Here is a 16,109-nt window from a genome sequence, read left to right as displayed (position 1 = left end):
TTCATTGAACACTCTCTTTTGTGAAGGGTGGTTTTTTTTCCTTTTCTAGGTTTCTGTAAGGCAGACAGTTGTAGTAAAAGAAACAAGACTTGGATAATGAACTACAATACAAGCAAGGATGTGATTAGAATGAGAAAGGGAACTACAAACCAAGTGCCTTAGGAATTCAAATGAGAGAGATTAAGACAAAGACAATAAGGAAAGCTTCATGGATTAGTTGACATCTGATGCGGCCTTCCCGCCAGATATATTTGGGGTATGCAGAAAACCAAAAAAGGCCGTTCCACAGAAAGGAAACATCAGGGACGAAACTGTGGAGTACTGGCCAGAGTGGGCCACGTCTTAGCGCAGAACTGAAAGAATTAACATTGACGAAACAAGGTCAATAAGATGGCCAGACTGGACGCCTGAGTCCAGGGTTGCCTGGGCAGCCTCTGTCGCCACTCTTCTCAACACATGTATTTTTCATGTACTTGTCCCCTCCACCACTCACCCCCCAAGAGTCTGAGGGCTGCTGGAGGCAAGCCTCCAGCTTCTTTCTCTTTGTGTCCTAAGCTTCTGGCTGATCACAGCTCAAATGACAGAAGTGCTGAAAAAATACTTTGGACCAATGCAAGGAAAAGGTAAGACTGAAAACCATGTCAGGGACTTGAAAATAAATGCATAGAGGGCCTTAAATGCTCAACAAAGGAGTTGGGGGGGTGGGCAGTTTTCAGTAGGTAGACACGTTAAGTCTGATTTAGTAGGACTGGTCAGGAAGCAGGGGCTTTGGAATTGCGTTTCTGAGTAGAGTTTCTTGGGCTCCAGAACTCTGTGATTGGCAGAAGGGGATACTGGAAACTATTATATTAATTAGAGAAGGAATGAGGTCTGGGGCTAATAAGCAAATATATACAAAAGGAATGTTACACAGAATCAGTAATGGGAGGGAGAAGAATCAGAGCTGACTGTGGTATTTATTGTGACAGGGGGGACCCTTGAACAACGTGGGTTTGAACTGCGTGGGTCCAGTTCTGGGCAGATTGTTTTCAATAAATACAGTATGGTACTATAAATGTTCTCTCTTCTTTGTGATTTTCTGGGTTTTTAAAAAATTAAAAAAAATTTAAATTTAATTAATTAATATAATGTATTATTAGTTTCAGAGGTAGAGTTCAGTGATTCATCAGTCTTGTATAATACCCTGTGCTCATTACATCAGTCCTTGTGATTTTCTTAATAAAGGCTTCTTTTCTCTAGTTTACTTTATTGTAAGAATACAGTATATAATGCATTTAACATACAAAATACATGGTAACATACTTGCTTATGTCATCCCTGAGGCTTCCCATCGAAGTTAAATGATTAGTAAATTTTTTGGGGGGTAGTCAAAAGTTATACATGAATTTTCAACTGCGTGTGGGGTCAGCACTCCTAACCTTCAAGTTGGTCAAGGGTCAACTATTTATTATTGATTGATATAAATTACTCTCACTATCGGTCTTCCTTTTCTCATATTATGGCCCAAATGTGAACATTTAAATTTATCTTGAGAAATTTGTTCAGGAAATCAATTAATTTTTTATTTTTTTTAAAGATTTTATTTATTTATTTGTCAGAGAGAGGAGCAAGAGTGAACACAAGCAGGCAGAGAGGCAGGAAGAAGCAGAGGGAGAAGCAGGCTCCCTGCTGAGCAAGGAGCCCGATGTGGGACTCCATCCCAGCACGCTGGGATCAACTGGGATCATGACCTGAGCCGAAGGCAGCCACTTAACCAGCTGAGCCACTCAGGTGTCCCTCAATTAATTTTTTAAGAACATGTTTACTACTTAAGGTTTATTTTATTGGTATACTTGTTTAATCACTATTTTGCTACCACCCACTAAAAGTTACATGTGTTTTCTTAACTGTTCTATAATTTACCCATTTGTTCTTTTAAGAGTGAAGACTAATTTGTGCATCACTCTTGAGGAGACCAGTAAGAAATGTAGAACAGAGCTAAACTATTAAAATCTTATGATTTTCTTGACTATAAGACTTTAAGAATTCTGTTAGAATCTGTTTATGTTGCATACCAGGGAAATGTATGCAATTGGGAAGCAATTCAAGGATATCTGTTCACTTTTAAGTAAACATCTGTTAAGTTCCTTCTAGACCGTATGAGCGTTTTGTTTGTGGATAAAGACATTTCTGCAATTCCCGTTCTCCTAAAAACAAAGTTTGTCAGGTGCCTTCAAACAAGTGGAGAAAGTATTAGGCTGATGCTTTTTCCAATTGTCTGCTGCTTTGATCATCTAGTACAAATCTGTGTAGTCCTTGAAAGTATTCTCTAGATAAAGAGTGAAGTCCTGGCATTTAATGACCTTGCCTCTGACTAGACTTGTGAATTTCGAACTCTTGGACTTCCTGAGCCATATTAGACGTAAGAATTTGGAAAGTCTTCAAAATGACAATGGAAACGATTCATGTTAGCAGCCCAAATAACGGTTGGTCTATTTGCTTGGTATGCTGCTTTAATTAGTGTCCTCATATAAACCACTTTGGAACATATTGCTTGGGAATCAGTTTAATAAAACTGTTACATAAACTAGTAATCAAAACAGCATGTTATACACTCATTTTTTTTTGAGTTATCATGAAATGGGAATGACAATGTAACTCTTCTTATTTATTTATTCCAGTGAGTTTAGAGAATATTTCTTTTTGATATATGTATCTATTTACATACCAAGTAATCCCTCACTGTCCTTGAAATTAGGCCACCACATTTCTTTATGGATAACCATCAGCACCATTCGTACAGAAGAATCCATTCAACTTGCGTGCTCAGCTCCTCAAACTTATGCCAGCTCAGAGGTGTGGATCAGCAAGTCAAGAATGGAGGCGTTAAGAACAATCACAACCTTTTAATGTACATCGAGGTGAAAAAACAAAGCCCCCGCACCTAGGCATTTTGTGGGGGAAGCTGTGAGCAAGCAAGTAAATGAGTAATACATTATGTGGTCATCAACGGTGTGTGTCAAGACTTAGAAGGGGAATACAGCAGGGGATAAGTATTGAAAGTAACCGGGGCCAGGAATTGGCAATTTTATATACAGTTTAGAAAAGCTTCTTTAAGAAGGTGGAATTTGAACAAAGGACTACTCAGGTGATGAACCGGCATTTGGGTGTGGGGGTTGGGGCTGGAAGAGTGCTTCAGGCAGCTCAAGAACAATTATAAAGGACACAGTTTGGTGTGTTTGAAGAAAGGGAAGAAGACCAACATATTAATCGAGAAGAGAAAAAGTGGGCAAGCTGGGGAGAGTGGCAGGGGATTCACTAATCTGTCCATCTCTCCATTTACCCAAAGAATAGATGGAGAGGGTCTGCATATACTAAGCTCTGAAAAACATTGACTTAATGCTTAATGCAGCCATGTTGGGTTGTTTTCTTCCTTTTACACATGAGTCCATTAGAGCAGAGCTAAATGAATTATCCAAAATCAAATATCTAGTAGATGAAAAGTTACAACAAACTCAAAACATCAGATCCCAAATGCCATGCTTTTCTCACTGGACAGTGTCTCCGAGGGACAGTTGTTACTCCATTGTTCATCTACATGAGAAACACCTGGTAACATTGTTTTATGTCCCTTCAGGCTTTTATTGAGTGAAGGTAGAATAAGATATCAAATCTTTGGCCCCCAAATGAAAATATCTGTAATGAGAAGGATTAAATCGTTATAATAAAATAATGCCCATTTGAAAGTTCCCCTGGAGACCCTCTTGCTCACTCAGTTATAAGAAACTCAGAATTGTCTGGAGGACAGGATGACACAATCTCTATTCAAGTGCCCAGCATAGTGACTGGCCTGTAGTAAGTACTTAATACATTTTGGATTCTTCTTCTTTTTTTAAAAAAAACATTTAAATTCAATGTAATTAACATAGTATATTATCAGTTTCAGAGGTAGAATGTGGTGGTTGATCAGTTGTCAGTTCTTATTCATATAGTGGGTTGATTTTGGTTGGGTGATGGTCCAAAGGATCTGAGCTGGGTGTGGAGGTGGGAAGGGGGAAAGGTATAGACCCACAGATTCCTTTAACTATCTCTACTAACCTGAGACTAAGGAGATATGACAAAATCACTTTATAGACTAGAGTACTGTTTTTGAGACCTCACTGACCTTCAGAGTGCTACTAACCAACACTTGTACTGGTAGCTCCTCCACTCTTGAATTTAAATACTGAAAAGAAGCCAGCGAAGGCCCTGGTGTTAAAATAAGGGCCCAGAAATTCAACCTGTCTGTTTTACTATGTTAATACTATGTTAACCTGTCTGTTTTACTATGTCTCCAAGAGAAAAGTGGTTTCTTCAATCAAGTAGGAAGTACCCGTAGTAATTATTTTCTGCCAGTAGGGTACAAAATGCTATACTAAATAAAGTTGGTGGGGTCCCTTCCAAGAGAAGATGAGGAATAGTGGCTGTCACTGTTCATTCTTCCAAGCCTTGAAATTATGCTTTCATATTCTTGTGCCAAAGAAAGGGGACGTCACATGAGCCTGGGATATCTTTTGCCATAGGAACTCTTCACAGGTTTTTCTGAAGCTTTTAGGAAAAGAGCAATTCCCAACGATGTCCTGATCTATTGCTAAGCTTCACGTCACGATGTTTTGAAAACTCAGTGACTCATACGGTGCTTGGAAAGAGAAACCTGACATTTTCCAGAACCCTCTGTAGGGTGATTCCTTATTGCCACCTTTCAAAAGTGCCAGTTGCAAAAGGGATTATAAAGGTTGAAAGTGATTTAGATTTCATGATCATTTGCTAGGATTTTTTTTTTCCTGCTATTTTTTCCTGCTATTAAGTGGCCTGGATTTTTCTTTAGGTAAAAATTTTCTGTGCCAGAAAGCTTTTGCAAGGTCATTTTTCTAAAGAGGTTCATATTAGAATTAAATATTTGATATTTGTTACTAATTTAAAATGCCAAATTATCTCACTTATTGTTAGAATAAATGGGGTAATAATATGATCTTTCTGTAAGTTTATTGTACAGTTGGGTCAAACTTTTTTTTTTAAAAAATTGCAGAACCGGGAAAATACATGAAATATGCTTGGCCTTTTGTCTAAGCTTACAGAGTGTTAGGGTCAGAAAGATGCGGGATCAGTTGGCCATGCTGCCAGTTACTTAGTTGGTGGCTTTGAGCAACTTACTCCATCACACTGAAACTGTTTCCTCTTCTGGAAAATGGACACATTAACATCTACCTCTCAGAGTTGTATAGATTAAGTGAAGTGAGTATGTACAGGATTTGGCACAGGCTGATACACTTAAAACATATTTTCTTAAAAAAAAAGGTAATTTTGACACAACTTCCGTAATTAGTATTGAATTAACTTATCACTTATTATTTGAATATTTTCTTTACCTGCATTTATTAGTATTTTGGGGCCAGTAGCCCATAACAATGGTTATAAAAGGCATGCTCTTCTCCTTAGTGATTTTGAGAAAAATGCTTCGAGAATATATAATTTACATAGTTATCATTTTAAGGTAGTGTGCTCTTTCTACTTTTCTAGGTTTTTTAAAATTAATAATGGATGGTGAATTACATAAAATTCCTTTATAGCTTTTGTGTTTGTTTCTTCCTTGACCAATTAGTATGGTAAATTAAAGCACTGGATTTAAAAAATGTCAGTTTTTACATTCCTGAGATAAACTGCATGTGGTCATGGTGATATATTATTTTAATATAAGGCTGAATCATTTTTGCTAATATTAACTTAGGATTTTTGCATCAATATTTATAAGTGAGATTGGTCTGTATTATTCTGTCTGTTCTTTCTGTCTGGTTTTGGATGAAAGTTATGGATCCTCTTAATTTTAATTTTAATTATTTATTTATTTTTAAAAAAGATTTATTTATATAAGAGAGAAAGAGCACGCCTACACGTGTCGTGTTTGGGGGAGGTGGTGGTGGTGGGAGAACAAGAGGGAGAGGTTCCTCAAGCAGACTCTCTGCTGAGCGTGGAGCCCTGGGCTCCTTCCAAGGACCCTGACTGAGATTATGATCGGAGCCAAAATCAAAAGCCGGAGGCTTAACTGACTGAGCCAGCCAGGTGACCTTTTATTTTTTTATTTTATTTTTTTTTCAAGAGAGAGAAAGCTAGTGTGCAGGGTGAGGAACAGAGAGAGAGGAAAAGAGAATCTTAAGCAGGATCCATGCCTAGCACAGAGCCCAACGTGGGGTTTGATCTCGTGATCTGAACTGAAATCAGGAGTCTGATGCTTAATCTAATGAGCCACCCAAGCACCCCAGGTTATGAGTCTTTGCAAAAAGCATTGATGCAGGTTCTTTCTCTGTGGATTGGAATAGTTTAATTGGATAGGGATTAGCTTCTTGAAAGGGCAATAATTTTGAAATCATCTGAGTCTGAATTTTTTAAGGAACAGTTCTTGGCTCTTTAAGTCATCTTCACTCTGGGTATTTCATTTTTTCCTCTAAGACCCTATTTCAGAGCTTCTAATACTGTCTTTCTTATCTTCTCATTTTGCTTCATATTTTCTATCAGCTTGTTCTGTGCTGCATTCTGGGTACATTCTAGATCTGTTTCCAATGGGAAGAAGTCTCTCAGCATCTAAACTTAATTGCTGTTTAGCCCATCCATTGAATTTTTAATTTTAATGGCTTTTTTTTTATTAGTTCCATTTGTCCAATCCAAATTAATCTGCTTTCTCTTACCTTTCAAAAACCTGTACCTACAACCACATAACTACCACATGATTCACAGATCAAGACATAAAATACGTCTGTCTCCCTAGATTGCCTTCTGCGCCTTTGCAGACTGTAACTGTTCTCTCCCAGAGCTAACTCTGTTATGACTTATTTCATGGTCTGTTTCTTTTGCTTATTCTTGAGATGTGTGTCTCTGGGCTCCTAGCATAGGTACTCTTCAGTACCTGACTTCCTGTACCCCACATATTTGTGAAGGTTTGGCTATGTTATTTTATATGCTAAGTATTTCATCATGTGAAGAAGCCATCATTTATTTACCCATTCTCTTGTTGATGGGCATTTGGGCTGTTTTGGGTTTTTTTTTTGGACTAGTATGAATAAAGCTACTATGAGCATTTCTGTACAAGTCTTTTTGTGACAAAAACACTCATTTCCCTCGGATACAAGTGCAGAAATGAAATTGTTGCATCCTGGTATAGGCATATATTTAGCCTTAGAGAAATTGCCTGTTTTCCATGAAGGTTGTGCCATTTACACTCGCTTCCGCCGTGTCTGGGAGTCCCAGCTTCGCCAGACCTCGCCGTGGTCAGTCTTTGTAGTTTGAGCTGTTTTTATTTGCATTCCTAGTGAAGAATGATGTTGAGCATGTTTTTAAAACCGATTGGCAAATATACATATTTTTAAATCTCTTATAGATTGTTTTAATATTTCTAGTCCTTGCGTAATATTCCTATTTATTGTGTCTCTTGCTTCTCATCATGATGGTTCATTTTCTCACGTGGTTTTAATTTTGAATGTGAATTAATTCTGTTGCTCCTCCTCCCCCCTTTCCAGGACGTCTAGGTTATACCTCAACAGATTGATTTTGCACTTGCCCTTTCCAGAACCCCAAGGATAACAATATTCTAGAGCCATTTTTGTATAATACCTCAGTATGAATATATCATCCTACCATTGTAAAGTTGGAATCATATTAATTTTTTAAAAGGGAGAAAGCTTATTCTGTGACTTACAAAATAATCCCACATAATACTATTAAGATGTGGTATACGTAGTGATATTTCATGTCAGAATGTGCTTTTCAAATTACAAAATCCTTTCATTGCCATTTAATTGGAGAATCACAAAAACTCACTGAAGCTGGCAGAGTAGTTATCATGCCTTTTTGTTTTCCTTTTTGCAAATGAGGAAATGGAAACTCAGACTTTAAATGATTAATCCAAGGTCACACATCCAATATGTGACAGAACCAAGACTAGAACTCAGGTCTTCTAATTCCTGGTCCACTTCCTTTTTTCAATATATTCTCTATAGGCCAACATAATTTTTCTTTATGAAATATCACAGACCATGTAAATCATTTATTTCCAAGAGAACTCAATGGACTCACTAACTGAATCATTAGTCTAATACAGCACATGTCCAAGAGTGTGGGCATTGAGGTTGGACTACCTGAATCTCTGTTCTACTAAACCTTGGGCAAATTGGCCAATCTGAACCCCAATTATAAAGTGGTGATAATGTTTGTCTTGTAGAATTTTTGTCAAGATTAAATGAGATTATACTTATGAGGCTCATATCATATCTGCTCAATATGTGTTAGTTGTAATTATCCTTTCATCAAATTTTTTAATGAGATAGTTTATGCAAATATGCATTCTACTAGTATCTGAATGACTTCACATAGCTCTTTTCTTCTTCCCCCAGGAATTTTGCTTCTTTGTGTTGTTTGATACAAGATGGTACTAGACATTACAGAGATTATATGATATTTAAATCATAAGTCATTATGTCATTTCTCTGCTTTATTGGCACACATAGTTAAGCTTTATTAAAATGTTGTTTAAGCCAAGAATTTTTCATGAAATATTAGGCTTGCTAATTTTTTCCCTAAGTTTTTTGGCCTAGAGCCTAGATGCCTTGTGTTTCCAATATAATATTTTACTGAACTTAACATATGCTAGAAGTTCAGTCAAGTGGGGGAAAAAAAAAAAGCTGCTTTTTCCAGGTGAAATCCTATACCCCAAATCACAGCCTTTTGCCACCTCTCTCTTCCAGTTGGCCAATGTCACAGCAAATTCAGTACCTTGGCCAAGTGCTTGGCACTTCTAAGTGTCTGAGAGTGGCAGGTCCCTGGGAAGAACTGGTGCTTCTATCTAAGGTATGCTTGTAATTGTCCTATGTGTTGGGGATCCTAAAATGGGGAGAGAGTGCAATTCTAGGTGGGTGTTACTGCTTGTTTTGAATGGGTGGTTGTGGAAAAGTGTCTCACAGGCTGTGAGTTATGCAGTCATTCCCACAGGGAAATAAAACTTGGGCTTAAAAGTCAATATTTGGAGGTGATGACTTATGGCAGGAAATTTTGTTTTGTTTTCTTCTTTAAAAGAAAATTACATCCTTGTAGGGTGTGGGACCATGTCAAGAATGTCCAAAGGGTTTAGTGATCACTGCTTATGTGATAGAAGAATGGTTCTCCCTCCCTTAATTTTTCCCCCCCAAATAAAAATAATCAGTAGCCAGCTTGGTATCACCACTCTTTTTCTGAACTACTGGTTGTGATTTTGGCTTGTATTCTTGCTTTCACTTCACTCTCCAGCCTGTGTTACATTTTCCTTGGCGTGGGCTATTACTTCCAACTGGCGTATAATATCCAACCACAGCTATTTAGGCCAGAGTTCAATACCTGACTCAAAGTAGTGAAAAGTTGTCCAGTCATGCATAAGATAGAAAGATGAGCTCCACAAAGTAGATGCCTTGATTGATACTTTGAAATGGACAATCTGAGAAGTAGAGATGGTTGAGGGTCCTGGTGCTAGATGATTTCATTGGAGATATGAGTGATCAAGGTTACAGGCAAGGTGAGAAAGATGTAGAGGAAGGATATAGAATGGCATAGAAGGGTAGAAGGAAGTGGAGAAGATTGAGATAGAAAGACGGAATTGAGCAAGTGGACTGTCCCCAAACAAGCTGTTAGAGCTGGCCCAGCCCAAACTTGTCTTAGGACCCATAATTCTGTGTTCCCTTGATTTCAAGGCAGATGTGTCTTTTCAGCAACACACCCATCTCTGCACTCCCATCCGCTGGTGCATAGAGTGCCATCTCTGGAGACAGATTCAGATTTGAGGTGATTCATTTAAATTCTAATCTCAGTTCTTTCCCCAGGAAAGAAGTACAATAAAGATAGTTATTTCAGAAGATTTCATACTATTTTTCACACACTAGAAAGCTCTGTGCTACCCTAACAAATAATCTTCTTAAATCACACCTGATTTACCGAAAGGTAAACACATAGCAGATATTCATAAAATAATTAGTCGAGATGAAAAACCCAAGTTTGTTTTCCTGTAACATCCTTTAGTAAGGAGACAACCTTCTTTCTTTCACAGATGCCCAGACCAGGTCATTACTTTTATGACAACCATTATCATTTCTTTGTTGAACTAAAAAGAGCCTGCTCACTATAACCCAGCAATATGTTGCCATGGTTATCTTAAAAAAAATGATAGGGGGAACAAAAAAACACATTGAATCTTCTCTCACTGAAAACACATTTTATGATTCATCTAGAAGTGAAGTGTCTTCCTAAAGTAGCATTAGGGCTAGAAGATACACTTAAATACTATTGTAGTTATAAGAATTTCTCTTCATGCTGGGCATTGTAGGTACCCATATTTGACTTTTCTATGCATTGTATTAATATGTGATGAAAAGATTCATGCAGCTTTATTCTAATTTAAGACAGCAAGAGAAAATGTGAGCAGATATGTGCACAGTGGGGGGGGGGAGGTGACATGCACACAGGGTGAGGGGTTGGAGGATACATTGTGACCTGTGAAAGAGATACACATTAAGGGATTTAAACAGTTGAAAATTCTTTTTATGTCTACATTCAAAGGCTTGATGAACGTTCTGGATGTCTAAACAAGATGATTTTTTAAAAATTGCTCTTTACTTAATTAGTGTTGGAACAAAACCCCAACTACTATGGGTCAAAGAGCAAATACCTAGATATGGAAGACTGGTCTAAATCCACTTGACTCTGATAATTTTAAAGGTCAATAGTCTTTCACTTAACAATAACTGATAATGTGTATAAATAGTGCATAGTGTAGCTCTAAGAGAAAAATGAGAATGAAGTGGCATTAAATAGTGTTATATTATTGCTGCTTATGAACACATTACTTATTTTATATGGTGGGCAGATTAAGTGACAAAAATAATGGTCAGAAAACAAAGCTCTTTGCCATTAGTGTGTAGTATATAATTGCAAATGATCTATGATAGTTGGTGGCACAAAGGTCATAGAGAGCATTCCTCTTAGAGCCAATTAACTTATTTAATCAGGTAGCCAGGTATGATTCCCTTGACTTTGTCAATTTAGAAAGAGGACATTGGTGATCATAGCATGAATGGCTAAGGGAAATTTGCTACTACCCATAGAAAAAGAAATTATTTATTTATTTGAGAGGGAGAGCATGAGGTGGGGGAGAGGCAGAGGTAGAGGAAGAGGGACAAGCAGACTCCACGCTGAGTGAGGAGCCCGATACACGGCTTGATCCCACGGCCCAAAGATTACTACCTGAGCCCAAGTCAGAAGTCAGGTGCTTAACAGACTGAGCCACTCAGTCACCCCAAAAAAGAACTCATTTTTTAAAAAAGATTTTGTTTATTTATTTGACAGACCGAGATCACAAGTAGGCTGAGAACCAGACAGATAGAGAGAGGAAGGGAAGCAGGCTCCCTGCTGAGCAGAGAGCCCAATGCCAATGCCAGGCTCTGTTCCAGGACCCTGGGATTATGACCTGAGCCGAAGGCAGAGGCTTGAACCTACTGAGCCACCCAGGCGCCCCAGAACTAATTTAAATCTTATATAGTGGATATATAGAATGAATATATCAACCTTCACATATCAGCAATGATAACAACACCTGTAGAAAAAAAAAAGTTGAAGGTGGAAAGGGGAATAATCATCAGATAACTTACCTTCTTTCCATATTGTGAGACATCAACAGTGAAACCTACCCAACGTGCTCACATTTATGGACTGTAAACATTTGCAAATATGACCCCAAATTTAGTGGAATAATGTACAAATAATTCGATAGCTAATTTACATGTGGAAGATAAAGGCTTTGCATCTTTGTGAAGACATTTTCCCCTTAAATTTCGTATTAGTGATTAAACCACAAAACAAAAGGAAATAGCATTCAGAACCCCAGTGTAAATCTTCTCAGGGAAGATTCAGTTTATTTACCTCTACGTTTCCTTTACCATGGAACTAAGGGTTCATTCAGTGACACTGAGAGACCCATTTTAGCAATCTAGAAGATGGTAATGTCAGGAAAGAGAGGGAGCAAGTGAAAATCACCTTCAGTATTCTGTGGCTCCATGTTATCGTATCAAAGAAGACTGCGTGATAACTGAGGTAGACCAGTGATTCCCAGACTTGGCTAGTTACGAATCTCATCTGGAGACACTTGCTAGAAATACACCAACAAGTCCTTTCACTGGAAAGTTTGAGCCAGGCGCACCTTACTGCTATTGGGAATGATGTATAGTTATTCAAGAAAAAAATAAATGTAAGTCACAGGACACATCCTCTTGACTACTGTTTCTTATGCTAAAATGCTAAGATGGGAAGATTGCATTTAACTTTAGATAATGGGTCAATAAGTGAATTATCATGGTACTACAAATCACGGAAGTCCAAAGAGTAAAGTACAAAATAAGTGATATAAGTTATATTGGAAGATAACCATAAAAATTTATCAATAAACCTTAGGGGAAAGTCCAGACATCCAGCTATTGAGTTAGAGATGTCAAAAATTTATTGATACAGCTGTTTCAGTTAATGACAACTTCCACATAGAACCAATCTATAAGAGTAATGAAGTGCAGGACAAGTGAAAAATGTGAAACAAAATTATCAGAGCAGGGTGTTATCGATTTACAACTATTGATCATCCTGGTTGATACCCAATGAGATTATAAGTGAAAGAATAATAACCTTATTTAATCAAGCAAAGAGAAAGAGTAATTTATTATATAATACCAAGCCAGTATATTTTCATGGTAGAATAAACATAACACAAGAAGTGAAGAGAATAACCCAGAGTTTCAGGCCCATGGCTAGTGGTGGGACTAATCAGTGGATCAATATACTACACTTATTTAAGGGCTTACTGTGGGCTAGACACTTGTATAAAATGCAAAGAACATAAAGACAAAGAGACATGGTCCCAGATCTCAAACATCAGTTATGTGATCTCCAATACCAATCTTCTGGTATCTCATTTAGAGCTAAGCTGACTTTTAAATGGATCATGAGTAGTAGCACAAAAATAAAGGATGCACAGTCCTTTAAGATAGATTTTTTTAAAACCTCACAGTGATATCAGTAAACTTGTTACTTTTCATATAAATCTTTATGCATTTATTGCTTTTAACAAACATTAAGGATTTAAAATTTCTAAAGCTGATTTTGGTTAATTAAGTGTAAAATTGGGGAGTATAAAATTTGATTTAGTTAAGGCTCATCTTTTATAGATATGTACCTATTTAGTAAAAAATTATTTCAAGCTGAGATATTTCTGTATTCAATATAACATTATATATATATATATGAAACATAATAGATGATTAAACAATTAAAAAAGTTATTCCTGACTTTATTCGGTCAGTTCAGTTTGGAAACAATTAAACACTCAATGTAAGTGACTAAAAGTTACGAGGGAACTAGTGACCACTTGGGTGTCAGAATGATTTATGTGATTCTTAGTTTAGCGTCATTAGCTATACTTCCGTTGACATTTCTGTAGAGTGGTATAATTTACAAATATGGAGAGGGGTTGCTCTTATGGGTAAATCCCCATTTCTCTGTGAGAATGAGATGTAAGTTGATAGAAAGCCTCATATAAATGCAGCCTTACAAAACATTTCCTTGCCAGAAATACTTTGAGGGAGTTTGGTAGAATTTTCAGAAAATATTTTCAAGATTGATTGAATAGTTATTGATTCTGTTTTGTTTAGCTTTGGAAACATTAAGAGGATTTTTCTCAATGAGGTTTTATATTTACACAGGTGTCAATTCAAACTAAATGACACAGAACATGTCTGTCCATCCTCATGGAACTTATTTTGGGTAAACACTGGGACTCTATAGGTGAAGACCCAGTCATACATGCCATTCAACAAGTATTACAAATTTCCCAAGAGCAAATACACAATACAATCAACTGAACGTAAAAACTACAGGGAGGAAGCACAAATTCTCTTTTTCTATCAATCACAATTCTTCAAAATCTAACAATGCATGTGGTCTTCATACGAAAACCCATTATATTTTATACTAGATGGGCACAGAATTGTAGAATTGTAGCAGAGAGCTTGGACTGTTTAGTGTGACAGTGCAGGTAACTTTGAGTATTTTAAAATTTATTTATATGCAAACAGAACACTAATATTCCATCCATATTTGATGCACTCTTAACATACACATTAAAATTAGAGTAACATTTTTATTCACTTTTTACATGTGCATTAAAATTAGAGCAGTACCAAGTGGATACATGTGTGACACCACTGGGTAGAAATGTCAAAAAGAAGTAAACTCTTCCACCTTGAAATAGACACTTGTTCCATATATATTTATAGAAGCAAATGAGACCACTTGTCTATGCTCCTGAATCTTGAATAAGGTGGAATTTTAGGGCTCAGGATCATAACCACATTTGTTGGTGAATTAAATCATAGAGAGCTTTAGCTGGCCTGTCGCAGAAGAACTGAAAGTATTTGCTCTTTGAACTTTAGTCTGGAAAAAGCACATCATTCCTGATACCTTAGGAACTCTCTCCTGACTAGAGAGGTAAAAATGGAAACTTGAGTCTAATTTTTCAAATACCCAAACTCTTTCCATGATCTTTCTGGTTAAGGCACTGACTTCTCAAAGCTACCATAAATGACTTCTTGGTAACAGGAAACAATTTAGATGAGGAAGAGACTACTGAAGCATCACTATTACTACGAATGATAATGAACACCGAATATTCTCATCCAGTAGATAATGGACTTGTGTGTTTTATTTTCTCACTGATTAGAAAACCTGTCCTCTTAATTCTCTTCCAATAACATCTGGGGATACCAACAAAATAAAAAACATATTCTTATAAATAAGAGGATAAACACACTGAATACTCATGGTGATTTCTATGCCTGAGAGATATTTACCAGCCTTAAAATTATGAGAAATTACAGCTGTTGACTTACCACTTAAAGTAACTTACATGTTTTAATACAGTCTGCTATTCTTAAAGGTAAAGGGTTTAATCATTAGAAAGATCATCAGTAATGAGCATATTAAGCAGTAAGATCTTGGGAAACAAACAAAAAAGAAATATCAACATAGGAAATACAGTATTCATGGGTAAAGTGACATCGTAGCTAATTACAAAGTCCCCTAACACAACAAATATGCTTTACAAAAGTGTAAAAATTTAAGATGCCACGTTTTGAAGGTCAAGCTGATGATTCATTAAATAGGTTACGACTGCATTATTTTAAATCCATGTATTGGTTTACGACATCCCTTCACATGTCTGCACGAACAAAAGAAGCAAAAACTCCATCTTCCCTAGCCAAGAGGCTTTCTGGAGTGTCATATTCTAAAATATTTCCTCGCTTCATCACAATAACCAGGTCTGCCGTCAGGATAGTGTGAACCCGATGCTGCAAGTGAAAAAAAAAAAAAAATACAGGTACTTGTTACAAATTTCATGAGCCAAAGCAATGGAATAGGCATGTCTCACCGATTATTTATCTTGGGGTGCTAGGAGGTACTAAAACAGAAGCACAGCCTCTCTTTCTGTCTTATTTAACATATCATTATGTACATCGGTTTAAATACTGGTGAGTGTGACTGGGTCTTGGATGTATTAAATTGAGTGTAATAATATAGGAGTTTCAGCACTTTCATGGACGTGTGAGGAGGCTAATTTTGTTTGTCAAATAATTAATTGATAAGAAGACCCATCGTGAACCAGTTATGTTACAGTTTAACCTAGACTAAAATTATCTTTTGGGTAGAATCAACTAATTCGTGGTCCAACGCACAACCTGAAGAGCCTTGGACGGTGGTTCAATTCTGCAAACACACTTTGGGGAAGGCCATTCAGGCGTGCAGTGTTAGAATGACTTATCCAGGACGTTAGACGTGCCGGCTCGCAGTCTTTGGAGAGCATTGCCACACACTTGTGCTCGCTTTCCACCTGGTACTCTTTGGAGAGAAGCTTTGGGATTGGTAATTAATAATAAAAAAAAGCTACCACCTATTGACCATATATTCTACATTAGGTTTTCCACGCACGTGCTTGTTCATTGTTAAACATTCCTCAAATGTGAGTGTTTCTCTGCTTTAAG

General features: G+C 37.0%; 1 protein-coding gene and 1 long non-coding RNA gene across 13 annotated transcripts in view; one reads left to right on the top strand and one right to left on the bottom strand.

Annotated features, from left to right (window-relative positions):
- LOC309868587 overlaps positions 1-16,109 on the top strand; it is a 31,974-nt gene that overhangs the window by 2,411 nt on the left and 13,454 nt on the right. Inside the window, exon 2 of the long non-coding RNA XR_014313738.1 lies at positions 8,704-8,856. This is a non-coding gene — a long non-coding RNA (uncharacterized lncRNA). The remainder of the gene's footprint in view (positions 1-8,703; positions 8,857-16,109) is intronic.
- ABCC9 (ATP binding cassette subfamily C member 9) overlaps positions 12,506-16,109 on the bottom strand; it is a 150,893-nt gene continuing 147,289 nt past the window's right edge. For 10 of the 12 annotated variants that reach the window (XM_082738589.1, XM_082738591.1, XM_082738587.1 and 7 more), the window contains 2 exons: positions 13,888-15,419; positions 12,506-13,843 (listed from right to left, as the gene is read on the bottom strand). In XM_082738589.1, the coding sequence (XP_082594715.1) occupies positions 15,282-15,419 (138 nt within the window). In that variant the 3' untranslated portion in view covers positions 12,506-13,843; positions 13,888-15,281. Of the gene's footprint in view, positions 13,844-13,887; positions 15,420-16,109 lie in introns of those variants that run through there. The other 2 variants (XM_082738588.1, XM_082738590.1) reach the window with 1 other exon arrangement.

The sequence above is a fragment of the Mustela nivalis genome, assembly GCF_964662115.1.
Source record: "Mustela nivalis genome assembly, chromosome: 7".
Classification (NCBI taxonomy): domain Eukaryota; kingdom Metazoa; phylum Chordata; class Mammalia; order Carnivora; family Mustelidae; genus Mustela; species Mustela nivalis.
Note: the sequence above shows the minus strand (reverse complement) of the source record. Positions and strands in the feature narration are given on the sequence as shown.